This window comes from Rhinichthys klamathensis, unplaced genomic scaffold (genome assembly GCF_029890125.1).
Source record: "Rhinichthys klamathensis goyatoka isolate OS25496 unplaced genomic scaffold, OSU_Roscu_1.1 h1tg000657l_1, whole genome shotgun sequence".
NCBI lineage: Eukaryota > Metazoa > Chordata > Actinopteri > Cypriniformes > Leuciscidae > Rhinichthys > Rhinichthys klamathensis.
Window position 1 is genome coordinate 645,755 of NW_026607100.1, and position 17,486 is coordinate 663,240.

At 40.2% G+C, this 17,486-nt stretch overlaps 2 protein-coding genes across 15 annotated transcripts in view; both read right to left on the reverse strand.

The window, feature by feature from the left end:
- Positions 1 to 10,144, reverse strand: part of sh3bgr (SH3 domain binding glutamate-rich protein) — a 45,053-nt gene extending 34,909 nt beyond the window's left edge. For 8 of the 14 annotated variants that reach the window (XM_056241610.1, XM_056241612.1, XM_056241611.1 and 5 more), the window contains exons 1-3: positions 9,969 to 10,143; positions 7,352 to 7,537; positions 6,507 to 6,587 (exon numbers count right to left, since the gene is read on the reverse strand). In XM_056241610.1, coding sequence (XP_056097585.1) covers positions 6,507 to 6,587; positions 7,352 to 7,537; positions 9,969 to 10,013 — 312 coding nt within the window. In that variant the 5' untranslated portion in view covers positions 10,014 to 10,143. Of the gene's footprint in view, positions 1 to 6,506; positions 6,588 to 7,351; positions 7,538 to 9,968 lie in introns of all 14 variants that reach the window. The other 6 variants (XM_056241615.1, XM_056241613.1, XM_056241618.1 and 3 more) reach the window with 4 other exon arrangements.
- A 2,588-nt stretch (positions 10,145 to 12,732) lies between these two features.
- On the reverse strand, positions 12,733 to 17,377 carry get1 (guided entry of tail-anchored proteins factor 1). The gene is made up of 5 exons (XM_056241619.1): positions 17,238 to 17,377; positions 16,114 to 16,279; positions 14,146 to 14,213; positions 13,430 to 13,544; positions 12,733 to 13,249 (listed from the first exon to the last, which is right to left on the reverse strand). The coding sequence occupies exons 1-5, from the start codon at positions 17,325 to 17,327 to the stop codon at positions 13,176 to 13,178; spliced, it is 513 nt and encodes a 170-aa protein (XP_056097594.1). The 5' UTR covers positions 17,328 to 17,377; the 3' UTR covers positions 12,733 to 13,175.
- Between the last annotated feature and the right edge of the window lie 109 nt (positions 17,378 to 17,486).

Sequence of the window (17,486 nt, forward strand, 5' to 3'; positions counted from 1 at the left end):
CGTAACACAAGAATGAACCTCATTGGTTCTTGCAGAAGCTCAAACGTGCTGCGTAACACAAGAATGAACCTCATTGGTTCTTGCAGAAGCTCAAACGTGCTGCGTAACACGAGTATAAACCTCATTGGTTCTTGCAGAAGCTCAAACGTGCTGCGTAACACGAGACTGAACCCCATTGGTTCTTGCAGAAGCTCAAACGTGCTGCGTAACACAAGAATGAACCTCATTGGTTCTTGCAGGAGCTCAAACGTGCTGCGTAACACGAGACTGAACCTCATTGGTTCTTGCAGAAGCTCAAACGTGCTGCGTAACACAAGACTGAACCCCATTGGTTCTTGCAGAAGCTCAAACGTGCTGCGTAACACGAGAATGAACCTCACTGGTTCTTGCAGAAGCTCAAACGTGCTGCGTAACACGAGAATGAACCTCATTGGTTCTTGCAGAAGCTCAAACGTGCTGCGTAACACGAGAATGGACCTCACTGGTTCTTGCAGAAGCTCAAATGTGCTGCGTAACACGAGAATGAACCTCATTGGTTCTTGCAGAAGCTCAAATGTGCTGCATAACACGAGAATGAACCTCATTGGTTCTTGCAGAAGCTCAAATGTGCTGCATAACACGAGAATGGACCTCACTGGTTCTTGCAGAAGCTCAAATGTGCTGCATAACACGAGAATGAACCACATTGGTTCTTGCAGAAGCTCAAATGTGCTGCATAACACGAGAATGGACCTCACTGGTTCTTGCAGAAGCTCTAACGTGCTGCGTTACACGAGAATGGACCTCATTGGTTCTTGCAGAAGCTCAAACGTGCTGCGTAACACGAGAATGGACCTCATTGGTTCTTGCAGAAGCTCAAACGTGCTGCGTAACACGAGAATGAACCTCACTGGTTCTTGCAGAAGCTCAAACGTGCTGCGTAACACGAGAATGGACCTCATTGGTTCTTGCAGGAGCTCAAACGTGCTGCGTAACACGAGAATGAACCTCACTGGTTCTTGCAGAAGCTCAAACGTGCTGCGTAACACGAGAATGGACCTCATTGGTTCTTGCAGGAGCTCAAACGTGCTGCGTAACACGAGAATGGACCTCATTGGTTCTTGCAGAAGCTCAAATATGCTGCATAACACGAGAATGAACTTCATTGGTTCTTGTAGAAGCTCAAATGTGCTGCATAACACGAGAATGAACTCACTGGTTCTTGCAGAAGCTCAAATGTGCTGTGTAACACGAGACTGAACCCCATTGGTTCTTGCAGAAGCTCAAACGTGCTGCGTAACACGAGAATGAACCTCACTGGTTCTTGCAGAAGCTCAAATGTGCTGCGTAACACGAGAATGGACCTCACTGGTTCTTGCAGAAGCTCAAATGTGCTGTGTAACACGAGACTGAACCCCATTGGTTCTTGCAGAAGCTCAAACGTGCTGCGTAACACGAGAATGAACCTCACTGGTTCTTGCAGAAGCTCAAATGTGCTGCGTAACACGAGAATGGACCTCACTGGTTCTTGCAGAAGCTCAAACGTGCTGCGTAACACGAGAATTAACTCACTGGTTCTTGCAGAAGCTCAAATGTGCTGTGTAACACGAGACTGAACCCCATTGGTTCTTGCAGAAGCTCAAACGTGCTGCGTAACACGAGAATGAACCTCACTGGTTCTTGCAGAAGCTCAAATGTGCTGCGTAACACGAGAATGGACCTCACTGGTTCTTGCAGAAGCTCAAATGTGCTGTGTAACACGAGACTGAACCCCATTGGTTCTTGCAGAAGCTCAAACGTGCTGCGTAACACGAGAATGAACCTCACTGGTTCTTGCAGAAGCTCAAATGTGCTGCGTAACACGAGAATGGACCTCACTGGTTCTTGCAGAAGCTCAAACGTGCTGCGTAACACGAGAATGGACCTCATTGGTTCTTGCAGGAGCTCAAACGTACTGCGTAACACGAGAATGAACCTTACTGGTTCTTGCAGAAGCTCAAACGTGCTGCGTAACACAAGAATGGATCTCATTGGTTCTTGCAGGAGCTCAAACGTGCTGCGTAACACAAGAATGAACCTCATTGGTTCTTGCAGAAGCTCAAACGTGCTGCGTAACACGAGAATGAACCTCACTGGTTCTTGCAGAAGCTCAAACGTGCTGCGTAACACGAGAATGAACCTCATTGGTTCTTGCAGAAGCTCAAACGTGCTGCGTAACACAAGAATGAACCTCACTGGTTCTTGCAGGAGCTCAAACGTGCTGCGTAACACAAGAATGAACCTCATTGGTTCTTGCAGAAGCTCAAACGTGCTGCGTAACACAAGAATGAACCTCATTGGTTCTTGCAGGAGCTCAAACGTGCTGCGTAACACAAGAATGAACCTCATTGGTTCTTGCAGAAGCTCAAACGTGCTGCATAACACAAGAATGAACCTCATTGGTTCTTGCAGAAGCTCAATCGTGCTGCGTAACACGAGAATGAACCTCACTGGTTCTTGCAGAAGCTCAAACGTGCTGCGTAACACAAGAATGGACCTCATTGGTTCTTGCAGAAGCTCAAACGTGCTGCGTAACACGAGAATGAACCTCACTGGTTCTTGCAGAAGCTCAAACGTGCTGCGTAACACAAGAATGAACCTCATTGGTTCTTGCAGAAGCTCAAACGTGCTGCGTAACACAAGAATGAACCTCATTGGTTCTTGCAGAAGCTCAAACGTGCTGCGTAACACGAGACTGAACCTCATTGGTTCTTGCAGAAGCTCAAACGTGCTGCGTAACACAAGAATGAACCTCATTGGTTCTTGCAGAAGCTCAAACGTGCTGCGTAACACGAGAATGAACCTCATTGGTTCTTGCAGAAGCTCAAACGTGCTGCGTAACACAAGAATGAACCTCATTGGTTCTTGCAGAAGCTCAAACGTGCTGCGTAACACGAGAATGAACCTCATTGGTTCTTGCTGAAGCTCAAACGTGCTGCGTAACACGAGAATGAACCCCATTGGTTCTTGCTGAAGCTCAAACGTGCTGCATAACACGAGAATGAACCTCACTGGTTCTTGCAGAAGCTCAAACGTGCTGCGTAACACAAGAATGAACCTCATTGGTTCTTGCAGAAGCTCAAACGTGCTGCGTAACACGAGCATGAACCTCATTGGTTCTTGCTGAAGCTCAAACGTGCTGCATAACACGAGAATGAACCTCACTGGTTCTTGCAGAAGCTCAAACGTGCTGCGTAACACAAGAATGAACCTCATTGGTTCTTGCAGAAGCTCAAACGTGCTGCGTAACACGAGAATGAACCTCACTGGTTCTTGCAGAAGCTCAAATGTTCTGCGTAACACGAGAATGAACCTCATTGGTTCTTGCAGAAGCTCAAATGTGCTGCGTAACACGAGAATGGACCTCATTGGTTCTTGCAGAAGCTCAAACGTGCTGCGTAACACGAGAATGGACCTCATTGGTTCTTGCTGAAGCTCAAACGTGCTGCGTAACACGAGAATGAACCTCACTGGTTCTTGCAGGAGCTCAAACGTGCTGCGTAACACTAGAATGGACCTCATTGGTTCTTGCAGAAGCTCAAACGTGCTGCGTAACACGAGAATGAACCTCACTGGTTCTTGCAGGAGCTCAAACGTGCTGCGTAACACGAGAATGGACCTCATTGGTTCTTGCAGAAGCTCAAATGTGCTGCGTAACACGAGAATAGACCTCATTGGTTCTTGCAGAAGCTCAAACGTGCTGCGTAACACGAGAATGAACCTCACTGGTTCTTGCAGGAGCTCAAATGTGCTGCGTAACACGAGAATGGACCTCATTGGTTCTTGCAGAAGCTCAAACGTGCTGCGTAACACGAGAATGGACCTCATTGGTTCTTGCAGAAGCTCAAATGTGCTGCATAACACGAGAATGAACCTCACTGGTTCTTGCAGAAGCTCAAACGTGCTGCGTAACACAAGAATGAACCTCATTGGTTCTTGCAGAAGCTCAAACGTGCTGCGTAACACGAGAATGGACCTCATTGGTTCTTGCAGGAGCTCAAACGTACTGCGTAACACGAGAATGAACCTCACTGGTTCTTGCAGAAGCTCAAACGTGCTGCGTAACACAAGAATGGACCTCATTGGTTCTTGCAGGAGCTCAAACGTGCTGCGTAACACGAGAATGAACCTCATTGGTTCTTGCAGAAGCTCAAACGTGCTGCGTAACACAAGAATGAACCTCATTGGTTCTTGCAGAAGCTCAAACGTGCTGCGTAACACGAGAATGAACCTCATTGGTTCTTGCAGAAGCTCAAACGTGCTGCGTAACACGAGAATGAACCTCATTGGTTCTTGCTGAAGCTCAAACGTGCTGCGTAACACGAGAATGAACCTCATTGGTTCTTGCTGAAGCTCAAACGTGCTGCGTAACACAAGAATGAACCTCATTGGTTCTTGCAGAAGCTCAAACGTGCTGCGTAGCACGAGAATGAACCTCACTGGTTCTTGCAGAAGCTCAAACGTGCTGCGTAACACAAGAATGAACCTCATTGGTTCTTGCAGAAGCTCAAACGTGCTGCGTAACACGAGAATGAACCTCATTGGTTCTTGCAGGAGCTCAAACGTGCTGCGTAACACGAGAATGAACCTCATTGGTTCTTGCAGAAGCTCAAACGTGCTGCATAACACGAGAATGAACCTCACTGGTTCTTGCAGAAGCTCAAACGTGCTGCGTAACACGAGAATGAACCTCATTGGTTTTTGCAGAAGCTCAAACGTGCTGCGTAACACGAGAATGAACCTCATTGGTTCTTGCTGAAGCTCAAACGTGCTGCATAACACGAGAATGAACCTCATTGGTTCTTGCAGAAGCTCAAACGTGCTGCGTAACACGAGAATGAACCTCATTGGTTCTTGCAGAAGCTCAAACGTGCTGCGTAACACAAGAATGAACCTCATTGGTTCTTGCAGAAGCTCAAACGTGCTGCGTAACACGAGAATGAACCTCATTGGTTCTTGCTGAAGCTCAAACGTGCTGCGTAACACGAGAATGAACCTCATTGGTTCTTGCTGAAGCTCAAACGTGCTGCGTAACACGAGAATGAACCCCATTGGTTCTTGCAGACGCTCAAACGTGCTGCGTAACACGAGTATAAACCTCATTGGTTCTTGCAGAAGCTCAAACGTGCTGCATATCACGAGAATGAACCCCATTGGTTCTTGCTGAAGCTCAAACGTGCTGCATAACACGAGAATGAACCTCATTGGTTCTTGCAGAAGCTCAAACGTGCTGCGTAACACACGAGAATGATCCTTTAAAGATTATGTGTATTTTTAGTCATCTTTACTCAGATGCACTTACATTGTCACTGTGCCTCAGATGCAATCAACTCTATCTGTGTCTGTAAAGGTGTGAACCAAATGGCCCATACAGACGTATGGCCCATAGAAACTGATGGGTGTGAATGACAAAGAAGCAACATTGCTCAGAGTAGATTGCAGTGTAGATCATTCTCCTGTGGGAGGTCCTAACAGTTTTCTATTGTATGTAGCCCTTTTGTCTCCATGTATAAAGTTCTGCCACACAGACATAACTTTGTGTTAAGATTTTTTGAAGGCCGACACGCTGACATCGCTGCTGAAGAACCGTGCTACACTACTACCTTCAATAAATTCTCATTAGTTCTTGCAGAAGCTCAAATGCGCTGCGTAACACGAGACTGAACCTCATTGGTTCTCACACGTCAATGCTTGAGCTTCCGTTTACCACAACTGATGTGTGAGTTGATGAATGTTTATATAATAATAATAATAATAATAATAATACATTTATTTATAGAGCGCTTTCAATCAAAGTGCTTTACAAACAGAATATAGGTAAAATACACACAATACAATAAAAATGTTAAAATCGGGACATCCATCCCACCTAGCGCATCGGGGGCTACAGCCAATCCCCAAAAAAAAATATATATATATATGATGAAAAGCCTAAATTCAATTTGTTCATGTCTCTTCAGAAAATTTGGAATAAAACGCTCAATTTATTGGATAAGTTTTACGATCTCTTTATGATATTTTTTAAGGGTCAAAGTGGTAATTGTGTAGCTTTCAACGGAGGGACAGAAGGCTCTCAGATTTCATCAAAAATATCTTCATTTGTGTTATGAAGATGAACGCAAGTCTTACGGGTTTGGAACAACATGAGGGTGAGTAATGATGACAGACTTTTCATTTTTGTGTGATCTATACCTTTTTACTGGTATCACTTTAAGATATTGCAGTCTAAAGGCCAATTCACACTGCACCGACAGATGCAGACCAACGCCGACAGTCACCAGTTTACAGTCATTTCTCAGTCATTTCAAGACGGACAAACGGCAATTCAACATGTTCAATCGGCAACAATGAGAGCCAACAAACAGATTCAACAAAACCTGAACAAAGTGTCTGATGCTGTCTGTCGGTGCTGTAAAAATTGGCCTTAAGATGGTTTTCTATCAATCAAGAAAAGGAAGCACACAGAAAGAAACAAAAAAAACAACAACCTTAGATCCTGGTGGAGGTGTCAGACCCAAAAATTCATAGACTGTGTTGTCCTCTTTGGCATCAAAGAATGTGTCGTAGTCCTGCAATTTAGGATAGGAAACCATCATTAGCATTTTAAAGCAAATAATCGAGCAATTAATGTGTCATTTCTGATGGAATTCAAAATAATGTTTTATTTTTTTCTATAAAACATTAGTGGATGGGGACCACATCTGCTAAACGTACCATAAAAGTACCATAAAATGAATGTAGTCGAAGTAAGTTGTCCATGTGACTTGATTTAAAATATCATGAAGCCGTACAATAACTTTTAGAGGAGAACTTTTAGTCATTATTCCAACTTTTACTTTAACTTTTAGTCATTATTCCAACTCAATCTCACTGCGATTCATAACTATATTACATTTTGGTAAACTGGTGGGTAATTCATATGAATTCATGAAGTTCCTCAAAGAAAAAAAAAATGTGTTCCCTAAAACTGCAAACAATCACAGCAAAAAAAACCTAAAAAAACCCAGCAAACACAACGGAATTAAAATCTGAGTTTAATTTATAATGTAATTTATAATACTGTTAACCACAGACATTATTTTCCTCAAAAAAGCTTTAACCATTTTACAGCCCCTTAGGAAATTCCCAATGGAAACCATGGTTTGTATATGGTACATTTATTCCAAGTTTAGGACTGGTTCTTTTGAATACGTTTTTGGTGGGTTTCTGCTGCCTGTCTTATAAAGTGGATTTTACATCTCTTAACCTGGATAAACGACTTGTGAAAACGTTTACTCATTAGGTCTTTTAGAAGGGCAGTTTTATAGGAGCCTCTGTTGTAGCAGGTTCTTACCCCACAATACATCTCCTCATTGAAAATCTGTGGAGGAAGAGGAATTCCAGTGGTGGGCTTCTTTTCTCCAGGGACGTTTTCTCTCATCCACAGCCGGTTGTCCTCATTTGAAGCAATGTCAAGCTGTGCGTAATCGATTTTAAGTGCCTCAAGGAACCCGACAACATCTTGTTGTTTCTTTTTGATCTGTGGTATTAGTAATAACAGATTATTGACGTGAATCCCAAGACACTTAGAAAAAAACAAAACATTCAAATTCTTCCAAATTCAAAACACATACATCACACATTCCAGATAGCAGTTAATTGTAAACTGCAGTAGATAATGCATTTGACATGTAAATTTTTTTTTTAAACACAGAAAAGTTTTCAGAATTAAGGATTATAATTTGTAGGCTATAGGCTGGTTTGCCAAAATAGGCTTTATGCCGAATGTCACATGAAAACAGGAAAACTGGTCTCATTGCATCCGCTTGTTAGAGAAAGTGTTAATAAAGTGTTATGAGAGAACGAACTGATGTGTCTATGTGGTGTTTTTAATGTGCTTTAAGACAAACCATGTGCAAATTCATAAGTCGACAGCATTGCTGAGTATTTTCTCCTTAAAACTGCAGTGAACCAAAGACAGTCTCAAAATTTTGACAGTCTCAAAAACACGGTTTGAAATCGCTGGTGTTTCTGATGTCACAAACTACCTTGTAACCAATCAGATCAACATGTGATCGTCAACCAGTGGATCTCTGAGCTCCTGTGAGTGAGTGGAGGCGGGGCTCATTTGCATATTCATAGAACCGCGTACACTAAATGAGTGGCGTCTCTGTCAAGTCGAAGTTTGTCGCGGACATGGAGCTCTCGGCATCTCGAAACGCCACGCCGATATTGATCCTCGTTTTATTTCTCCTTTCGTCCCAAAGTCTGCTTGCCATGGTCCATAATGTTTGAACGAAACAACAACAGTGTGCCGCTAGACGTAACGCACTACGCAGTTCTCCACAGTACAAGCGGAAACCAGGGATAACGCGGATATTACGTCATTGACAGGCGACAAGTAACATGGACGGGCACTATTTAAAATTGTGAATTTCTCTGAATTTACAAATTCTTGGAAACATTTAGGATAATGTAAGTACACAATTGAAAGAAATATAACACTGTGCAAGTGGTTTTTGGATATTTTGATACAAAATTCTTACATATTGTACCTTTAAAGGTGCAGTATGTAAGATTGACAGCTAGTGGTTGAAATGAGTACTGCAGTCCAAATTCCAAATATTGGAGAGAGTTGTTTCGCCCCCTCCTCATCAGACTCGACACTCACGCTTGTTGCCAATTTGAGGACACTCAACAGGAACAAGCACAATTGACAATGAAAGCCGAGGAGACTCAACATTAAGTTAATGAGTTGATTTATTGATTTATGATGAGTTGATATCGCGTTTTAATATTCTCCCGTCCATAGATATTTTTAGATGGGTGCGGAGGCTTTTTAGGTCGGGTAGAATCTGCCATCTCTGACCCAGTTTGTTCGCTGGCTTCCATGGCCGCAATACGCTGTGTTTTCCGCCAACTGGCAACCTGTGGTGGCGAAAGACTATTGGGTAAATTGGTAACCTGCACAGACCAAAACAAAAACATATATTTCGACACGAAACGCACATTTAAAAGTTAAAAAAAAAACTGGCTGTAGCATTGTTTTTCAGAGAAACGAGTATGTGAATAACATATTTCCTAAATATCTGCAAACATATTATGGTATATTTATGCTTTAGTACAGTCACAAAATTACAAACAGCACCTTAAAAGGTATTTATCAGTGATATTGTCAGGCTTGTCATTTTACAGCAAAGTAAGCTAGTTGCCTACACAATATAAATAGCAATTATAAAGTAACGAAAGTGCAGTTCATAAATTAATAAAAAACATAAAAGCAAAACACACCTGATGCACATTTTCTTCATTTTCTAGAAGTAGAGTTTAAAAAACTTGCAGGATTTTTGTGTATTTTAATGAAGAGAAAGTACACCGCCATCTTATACTGTTCCGAAGAAAGTGAGACACCTGCCGTCATAAACACGACTTCCCACCTCGTAAATACCGACTTCCCAGGAGGACTTGAACATTAGGCTAGGTTGTAACAACACTCCCTCATTAGACATGGACGCTAATTTACACGGTGGGTAGCTAAACCCTAACAAGTGAAAACATGACTACATTTTTTGTTAGTGATAAAGTTAAGAGATTAGATCATTAGTACTGTTAAGCTATGTCTTTAAAAACACTGAAATCAATAAATAAACACGTCCTGCTGAGTAACTCAAATCAGTTCTGGAAGTTTCATGTTTAAAGGAATAGCATGCTGATTTCTGGAATGTGATCTCAGAGATATTTAAGGAAACTGGCGGAGCTGCATCGGTAGGTCACTCGGGATTATTTAAACATGCTTGAGTCAAAACATTTTTTAGGCTTTAAAATACATACGCTAAATTATTGCAAATACGCTTTTGGACTATCGCTTGATTCATTCCGCAATCTGCATTAAACACAATCGAGCTCAACGCGCTTCGGCTCATCGACCTGTTGAATGACTGAACAATAACACACACTGTCCGGTTTCTTACCGCCGTCGATCCCGAGGAGGATGCCAGGAAGACTTTAATGACCATTTTGTAGAAGTGCGAGGTTAAATGATCAGGGAAAAGTGTTTAAAGACACAGAGATCCTCCCCCCTTCGGCTGGAAAGCACAGACACCGCGCTTCGGTCTCAGTCTGGACTCTGGTGTCTATTTCTGTCCGCAGAGCATCATTGGCGCGTTGGTCTCGGTTTGTCCAGTGCTGTCTGAGTGATTGGTGATTTCAGCTGTCTGTCCACATCAGGAGCTGCTAAAGTTAGGGTAACGACCTGCATATATGGGCAGAGATGCTGTTTCTCAAGAAACGTGCAATTTGCATTGACAACAACACAAAAGTGTTGTGAATTTTACCTTCATGTGTTGTTGACTGCAACTCTGGGGCTACGAGTGGGTGCTATTTAAAAACGGGTCAGTAGTTTAGTTAATATACTGCTAATCATCACTGTTAATATTGCTTATCATTTTCAAAATTACAAATTCAAACTGAAAAGTTATCACTGTTGAGGGAAACAAAGTGGGAATGTGGTCCCTGTGATGAGGGGGTCCCATGAGGTCTTGTAAAGTTTCGGCTATCTGGGAAGAGAGACCCTACCCATTAAAGTTTTGTCCTGGGCTCTGTCGTGCGGGATCAGACCATCACAGAGGCTAAGGCTTGAGGATGGGTGCTTTTGACTCTGGACAACAAGAAACTAGCAATGCTCTTCTACAATGACCCAGAACACCCTACAAAACTCAGCTAACAACTCCCCAGAACGTAGTAGTAAATGTTGAAATTCACGAGTTCAAACTTACAAATAAGTCAGATAGAATAAATGCATATTTGGCGTGCTGTCCGAGGAGAGGGCTCCGGGCTCGGTATGCGGCCCGAACCCATAGTACTCCCCCGTTCGTGACTGTGGAAGAATGAGCCAGGAGTGAGGAGTCGGGGTGGTGGAGGGATGCTGAAACTGTCAAGGAATGTTAGGTGAGTTGACAGTGGATATTTATATATGCTTCCTCTCGTGCTGATAGGGTAGACATGTAATAGTTTGGTGACGAGTTGATTGGAATGATTTATTTGAACGTGCTCCTCCCGAACCTTGTTTATAAAACATCATTTAATATTAATAAATGCTGAAGAAGTATTGTTCATTCTTAGTTCATGTTAACTAAGGTAGTTAACTAATGTTAATAATGAACCTTATTGTAAAGTGTTACCAAAACTTCTATTGTTCAAATGTAATAACTTGCTCTTCCTGATGCTGATGTCACCAAGGCCTCACAAACAAGCAATATTTTATCAAACTTGCATTTGGTTTGGCTGCATTATTTGTGTAATGCCCTATTTTCATGATCCTATCAATTCCCAATGGATAAAATAAGATGCCCATTTCACAAAATGGAACCTTCTTATTATTCTTGGTCTTCATCAGGACACATTATTACAAAGAATGTCTTTGAATATTAACATTTTATCAACATTTAATAACACTGTGCTTTCTTGTTTTTCTTTTTATTAGACATACCAGTGAAGGGTTGAGACATGGAGACATAACTGAAGATACAACGGGATACGGGAACGCAACAAGGCAGCCCAGACTCAAACCTGTGTCCACATAATCTTTATTCTTAAAAAAAACATGGTTCAAAACATTTTTTATTCTACATTTTCTGAATGTATTTGGAAAATAACAGCTATTCGTTGACATTTTGAGCGTTAGTGACACAAAACTAGAACAAGGCACAGCAGGATCTAAAAACAGTGACTTACTGTCAGTTCTTGCTCTTTTTTCTTCCTCAAAATTATGAGATAAAATGTTGTGAATTTTACAAAAGTATAACCCCGTGTTTTGTGTGAAGTGCACAAGGACATATACGTACAGCAAACGGATCATGTGTGAAACGGGTGTTACAATGACATGTTTTATCATATTACATTAGTAGCAAGAACAGGTTTTTGAACAATTTGATATCTGGATGTCTGCATTGATTACTCAAAACACACAAACCATGCCTCGATCCCAAAAGCTTGAGAGATGCACAAAACTTGAAAAGGCTGCAAAGTTATTGCTAAAGGTGTTCATGAATTCCTAAATGAAACAAACAATCCTGAAAGAGGGGAGACCCAAGGACCTCCTGAAAACTCTACAAACTGTGAAAGTCTAAAAAAAAGAAAGGAAACTGAACAAGAACAGTGTTCATGAATAAATAACACGGAGGAAATCACTGCTGCCAAAAACTAAAACATAGAAGCATTTGTCCAAGATCATCTGGATGTGCCACAAAGCTTCTAGGAAAATGTTCTTTGGACAATTAAGAAAAAAAGTTTAACAAATCACACAAGTAAACCAACTAAAGAATGCCTTCTCTGCTAAAGGGGGATCGAGAAGTTACTAAATTCATTCTTTTTTCACCCTGCACTGGGAATGATTACTTAGTATATCCATTAAAACTGTAAAAGGTTCAATTGTTTGTGTTATTAGTTTAGCCAGAACAGAACAAATTGTATGAGTAATCGGGTAACGCTTCCTTTTACAGTACTTACGTGTACTTACCTTTAAAGTACTGGCTAATATAAGGTTAGTGCATGGGTTAGGTTCAGGGTTAGTACCTAGTTATTACCCAGTAGTTATAATTACTATAAGTACATGGGTAACAGGACTGTAAAAGGAAGCGTTACCAGTAATCGATGCAGAAATCCAGTTATTTCCAAAGGGTTCCTAAACAAATACTTGCCACTATAAAGGCAATTGAAGCAATAAAACTCACATACCTCATTTTCACATTTATTAATACATGGACATTTTTTTTTGAAATACAATCAATAAATAGATTTGTAACACTGACACACACAAAAAAAAAACTAACACCAAAGCAAGCCCAAATATACAATTATGGTACAAGTAATAAATAAACAATCTTTTGATGGTATCAACTTATATAATAAAGCTTAAACCAGTGTTTTGCCATTTGTTAGGAATGTTCACATGTCAGCATTTTCTAACTAAATGCAAATAAAAGATTTTAATGTCATTAAACAACAACTTGTACATTTACCACAGACTTGAACTGTTTAACGGAACAGTGAATGGTATTTTCGTTTCATTAAAAGAATCACTGAGATAAGGCCAGATGTCTTGAGCCCTGCTCTTGTTTAGGCCACTCATGAAAATCCAGTGACTGTGTGTGTATTGGTGTTGATATGAAGCGGTTAGTTTAACTGATAGCGTGTAGAACGATGGCCACCACCTTGTTGCAGACAACTAGCCAGCATGTGATTCCAACACCACCTGAGAAAAATCAGGGGAAAAAACACATTATAACACTCTAAACTCCATGCCATTACATTTATTTTATCCATATGGCATGTAAATCATGAATATATTTAGATGTCACTTTGGTAAAGACTTTTAAAATCAATAATTTATCCCACTATCCCATCAAAGTGGCCATCAAATACTGGGACATACCTGCAACTCCAGAAGGAAAGGCTACTAGTCTCTCCAGCGGAGCAATCCATTTACTGGGCACAACTGTGACCGGATCTGCGTAATACTTCAATATGAGTGAGATCATGACGGCCGCCTAACAACACACAGCAGAAAACAGAACAACATGCCATTATGAGAGAAATGCACAATGCAGATACATACATCATATTAACACTGTAAAGCCTGACATATGAAATGAGAGTCAGAAAAAAATGAATTTCTTGAAATTGAAGAATTCATTCAACCTTTAGACAAAATCTAAAAATGTTTGCGTATTAATTAGTCGAGAATCTTCTATGAGATCTTTAAAACAGTATAGTAGACTACTAACATAAAATGCATATAAATAATAAATATCAGCTGTCACTCAATACGATTTTTCTAAAACATGATGTATGGGTAATCAAGTAAACCTAAGTTGCTTCAGTCCAGAAAATGTTCATCTAGAAAAATATTACTAACAATATATAAAATTATTTTTGTGTTTACCACTACAGTAAGTTTTCATAGCAAACATAGGCATGGAGCATGGTCTGAAAGTGGACGCTTTTACAATTATACTAAACGGCCTTTTACTTATATTGTGCACAGCAGGTTTATCAGCAAAGTTTTGATCAGGTTGAAATTTGCATATCAAATATGATACAGTAGGCTTCATGGGGTTAATACACAAATTAAAAATGCTCCTAACTCACCTGAGAAATGTAAAATACTATATTCACAATCCATTTCATTTTGGCTTGTTGTGCAGTTCTTGATTTGACTGTAAAGAAGAAGAAAAAAAAAAACAAAGAATATAAAGAAAAGGCCTAAGCGAATTTCTATCTTTCTCAAATCCAGTCCCAGAAGGCCACAACCCTGCAGAGTTTCGGTCAAACCCTGTACCTGACTGTCATTTTCTAGCAACTCTGAAGGGAAGGGCATAAAAAAAAACTTAAATACAGCCCATGTAATGTGATTGGTTATCTAGGCACACGTGATCCAAGTTGGCCATTACACTTTCTCCAATGGTAGAACCAATAAGAAGACCATCTCTGTCTGAAGACATTAGTGTCAGAGGTAAACTCTGCAGGGCAGTGCTCTTCCCTAAACCCTGCTTTAAAACAAATAATTTATTCCCGTCCCAACCCGTCCAACCCTGCTGGTATTATCCAGCACTCCTGAAGATCTTAATCAGCAGCTTCACATGTGTTTGATCAGAGCTGAACTTTACAGAAACGCAGTTCTCCAGGAGGAGGATTGGGCACCCATGAGATTAAAGATTTTCACAAGTTATTCATGTCAATTTTGGTCTGTTGCTCATAGCACAAGAGTCACGTGAGCTACATTCAAGGTGCATTTTTGTTCTTTTGGAGGCCAACAGTGTGAATCCCTGTCCATGTTTACATGGTCAGGTTCTACAGATGTAGACAATGATCTACACACACACACGGATCAAAACCATTTTAGACTTTGGATGTCATATCTCACCCTCATGTCACTCCAAACCCATAAGACTTATACTTCTCAATCTTCAAAACACAAATGATCAAGGTTTCTGTCTCTCTTTTGAAAGTCCATAACAACAAAACTTTTGATGCCCTCAAAAAGTTCATGAAGCCATTGTAAAACAAATCCATATTCCATCCAATATCAAGCTAAATGGATGGAATTTAGAAATCCAATACCAAGCGATTTAATCCAGGTCTTCTGAAGAGACACAAACACTTTATATGATGAACAGAGTAAATTTAGTCTTTTTATTCTCATATAAACATCAATGCACATATGTAGATCACATAAAATATGGTAAAAAGAAACATGCTTGCTTATTGCACAAGAACCAATTAAATGTATATTAATTCATTCATTATTTTATTATTATTACAGATATATAATCACAAACGTTTGGCCAAAATGTGCAGCCCTACAAACAAGCACAACAAACCTGGATTTTACTTTAAATCACACATTTTTATCAGAAAATGCTATTACCGGTAGTTTTTATTCCCCAAATAGTGTAGCCCTAGCATAAAGTGACTGTATCTCTTCAGGACACTTGGATTAAACTACAGAAATCTCTCAGGATTCATTCAAAGTCTCTTCATTGGTGTTTTGGAGATGAACAAGTCTTATGGGACTGGATCAAGTAATTGATGATATCATTTTTATTTTTGGGTAAACTAACCCTTTAACAAGTTATATAACTAACAAGTCCAATAACTGTGGCTACACTAGACATGAAGGACAGCGACAGGCAGCAGCTGAGCCATTTGTCTTCCTTCATGAATACTGAAGCCGTTATCTGAAACCCACCTGCCATTTTCCACACTTGGCCTGTGAAGTGAAGAAACTTTTGGTTCCTCAGTTTTCGCCCTACTATAAAGTGGACATGGGCAATCAAACAAACTAGCTCACCAAAGCCATTTTGGAGAGTTTCATGCTAGTTTGACTTTCATCAGGTGTGCCGCTGGCTGTAAACATCTTAACACTTGCTGCCCTTTGCTCCTTGTTTACAATATATGAATATTACACAAGTTGCGACACATTTTGGCTGTTTTGTCGGCTTCTTTCGGTGTTGTGCTGGTTAGAAAGCAATCATTAGCTTGTCACTTCATCTGCAATCTTGCTGCACATGCACCTATAAAGAGTCACAAAATAAAAACTCATGAGGTTGTGTTTACCTAGAGTCTTCAGTTGATCAGTCATCTTGTTGATCTTGCGTTCCAGTCTAGCGTATCTGGCAAACTCATCCATCATGTTGATGCTGGACAGCTCCATCCTCATGTTCTGGATCTCCGTCCTCATCTCAGTCTCCTGATCAGCATCTTTATGGAAGATCTTCGACAGCTATGAGAACAAACACAAAATCTTATAATGTTACAGGTGCTTATTCATTTTAGATCCATTCAAATGTACTCAAAGATTTTACGCTAAATACCCCCAAAAAAAGGGAATCAAAAGGGAGATTTATTGTTATTACTGATGAAGATCTAAGAAGGCTATGGAAGTTCGTTTTCGACACGGAATAAAAACATTAAAAAGGTAATTGCAATGTTTATCTCACAACTCTGACTTTTTTCTCTCAATTACGAGTTTATATTTCAGTTTTGACTCTTCCCATCTCTCAATTACGAGTTTATATCTCACAGTTTTTACTTTTTTCTCAGAATTCTGAGTTTACATCTTAAAATTCAGTTTTATTTTCTGCCACAGAATAACAAAATAAAAAGGTAGTTGCAACTTTTTATCTCACAGTTGACTTTCCCCCCCCCCTCACAATTTATATCTCTATATCACTTTTATATATGACTTTATAATGACAACAATAATCTAAACATAAAAAAAAAACAGACATTAGCATGTTTTTGAATATGGTATGTTGTTTTTTGGACATGTATGGTACGAGCATGTTGGAGTACCATTTACATGAAATGGCATGTTACATTAATAAATGATCATTCAGTATGTGTACATCCAAGTAACAAGGCTTTGCCTAATTCATGAAAGAATGGCACTTTTTATTGGTTTGTAAAAATATTAATACGTCCACATCAAACGTTTGTTTTGTCCTAGTACTACTGACCGCTAGTTGGTGTTAACGAATGAGTTTTACTTAGTAAAAGCTAAATAATTGTGGTAGTTTAACAGAGCAGCTTTTGTTTGCTGTGACTACATGAAGCTCCTGTAGGGGTAGCAGACATGCTGTAACACCGAGCATTATAATGGCGTCACATCACGACGAATATACTTTTGAAAATATAGATGTGCTTAAGCGTCCCTAAAACCCCATTGAATCAATACTTACAAATGAAGAAATGGATGGCAGGAGTGTTTTGACGAGGTTGCACAGAAACACACAGCTCAGTACAAGGAACCAGTTAAACCCGGCAGCCATTTTCTTTTCATCACCCTGATCCTCCCCCCAATAATACAAACACTGCCTTTAACCGGTTCACGTTACATGTTTAACATATGCTTATGTAATCAAAAAATATGCAACATTAAACTACCTGAAAAGGTAATGTTTATAAGACAAAAAGCGTTTTTTTTTTCT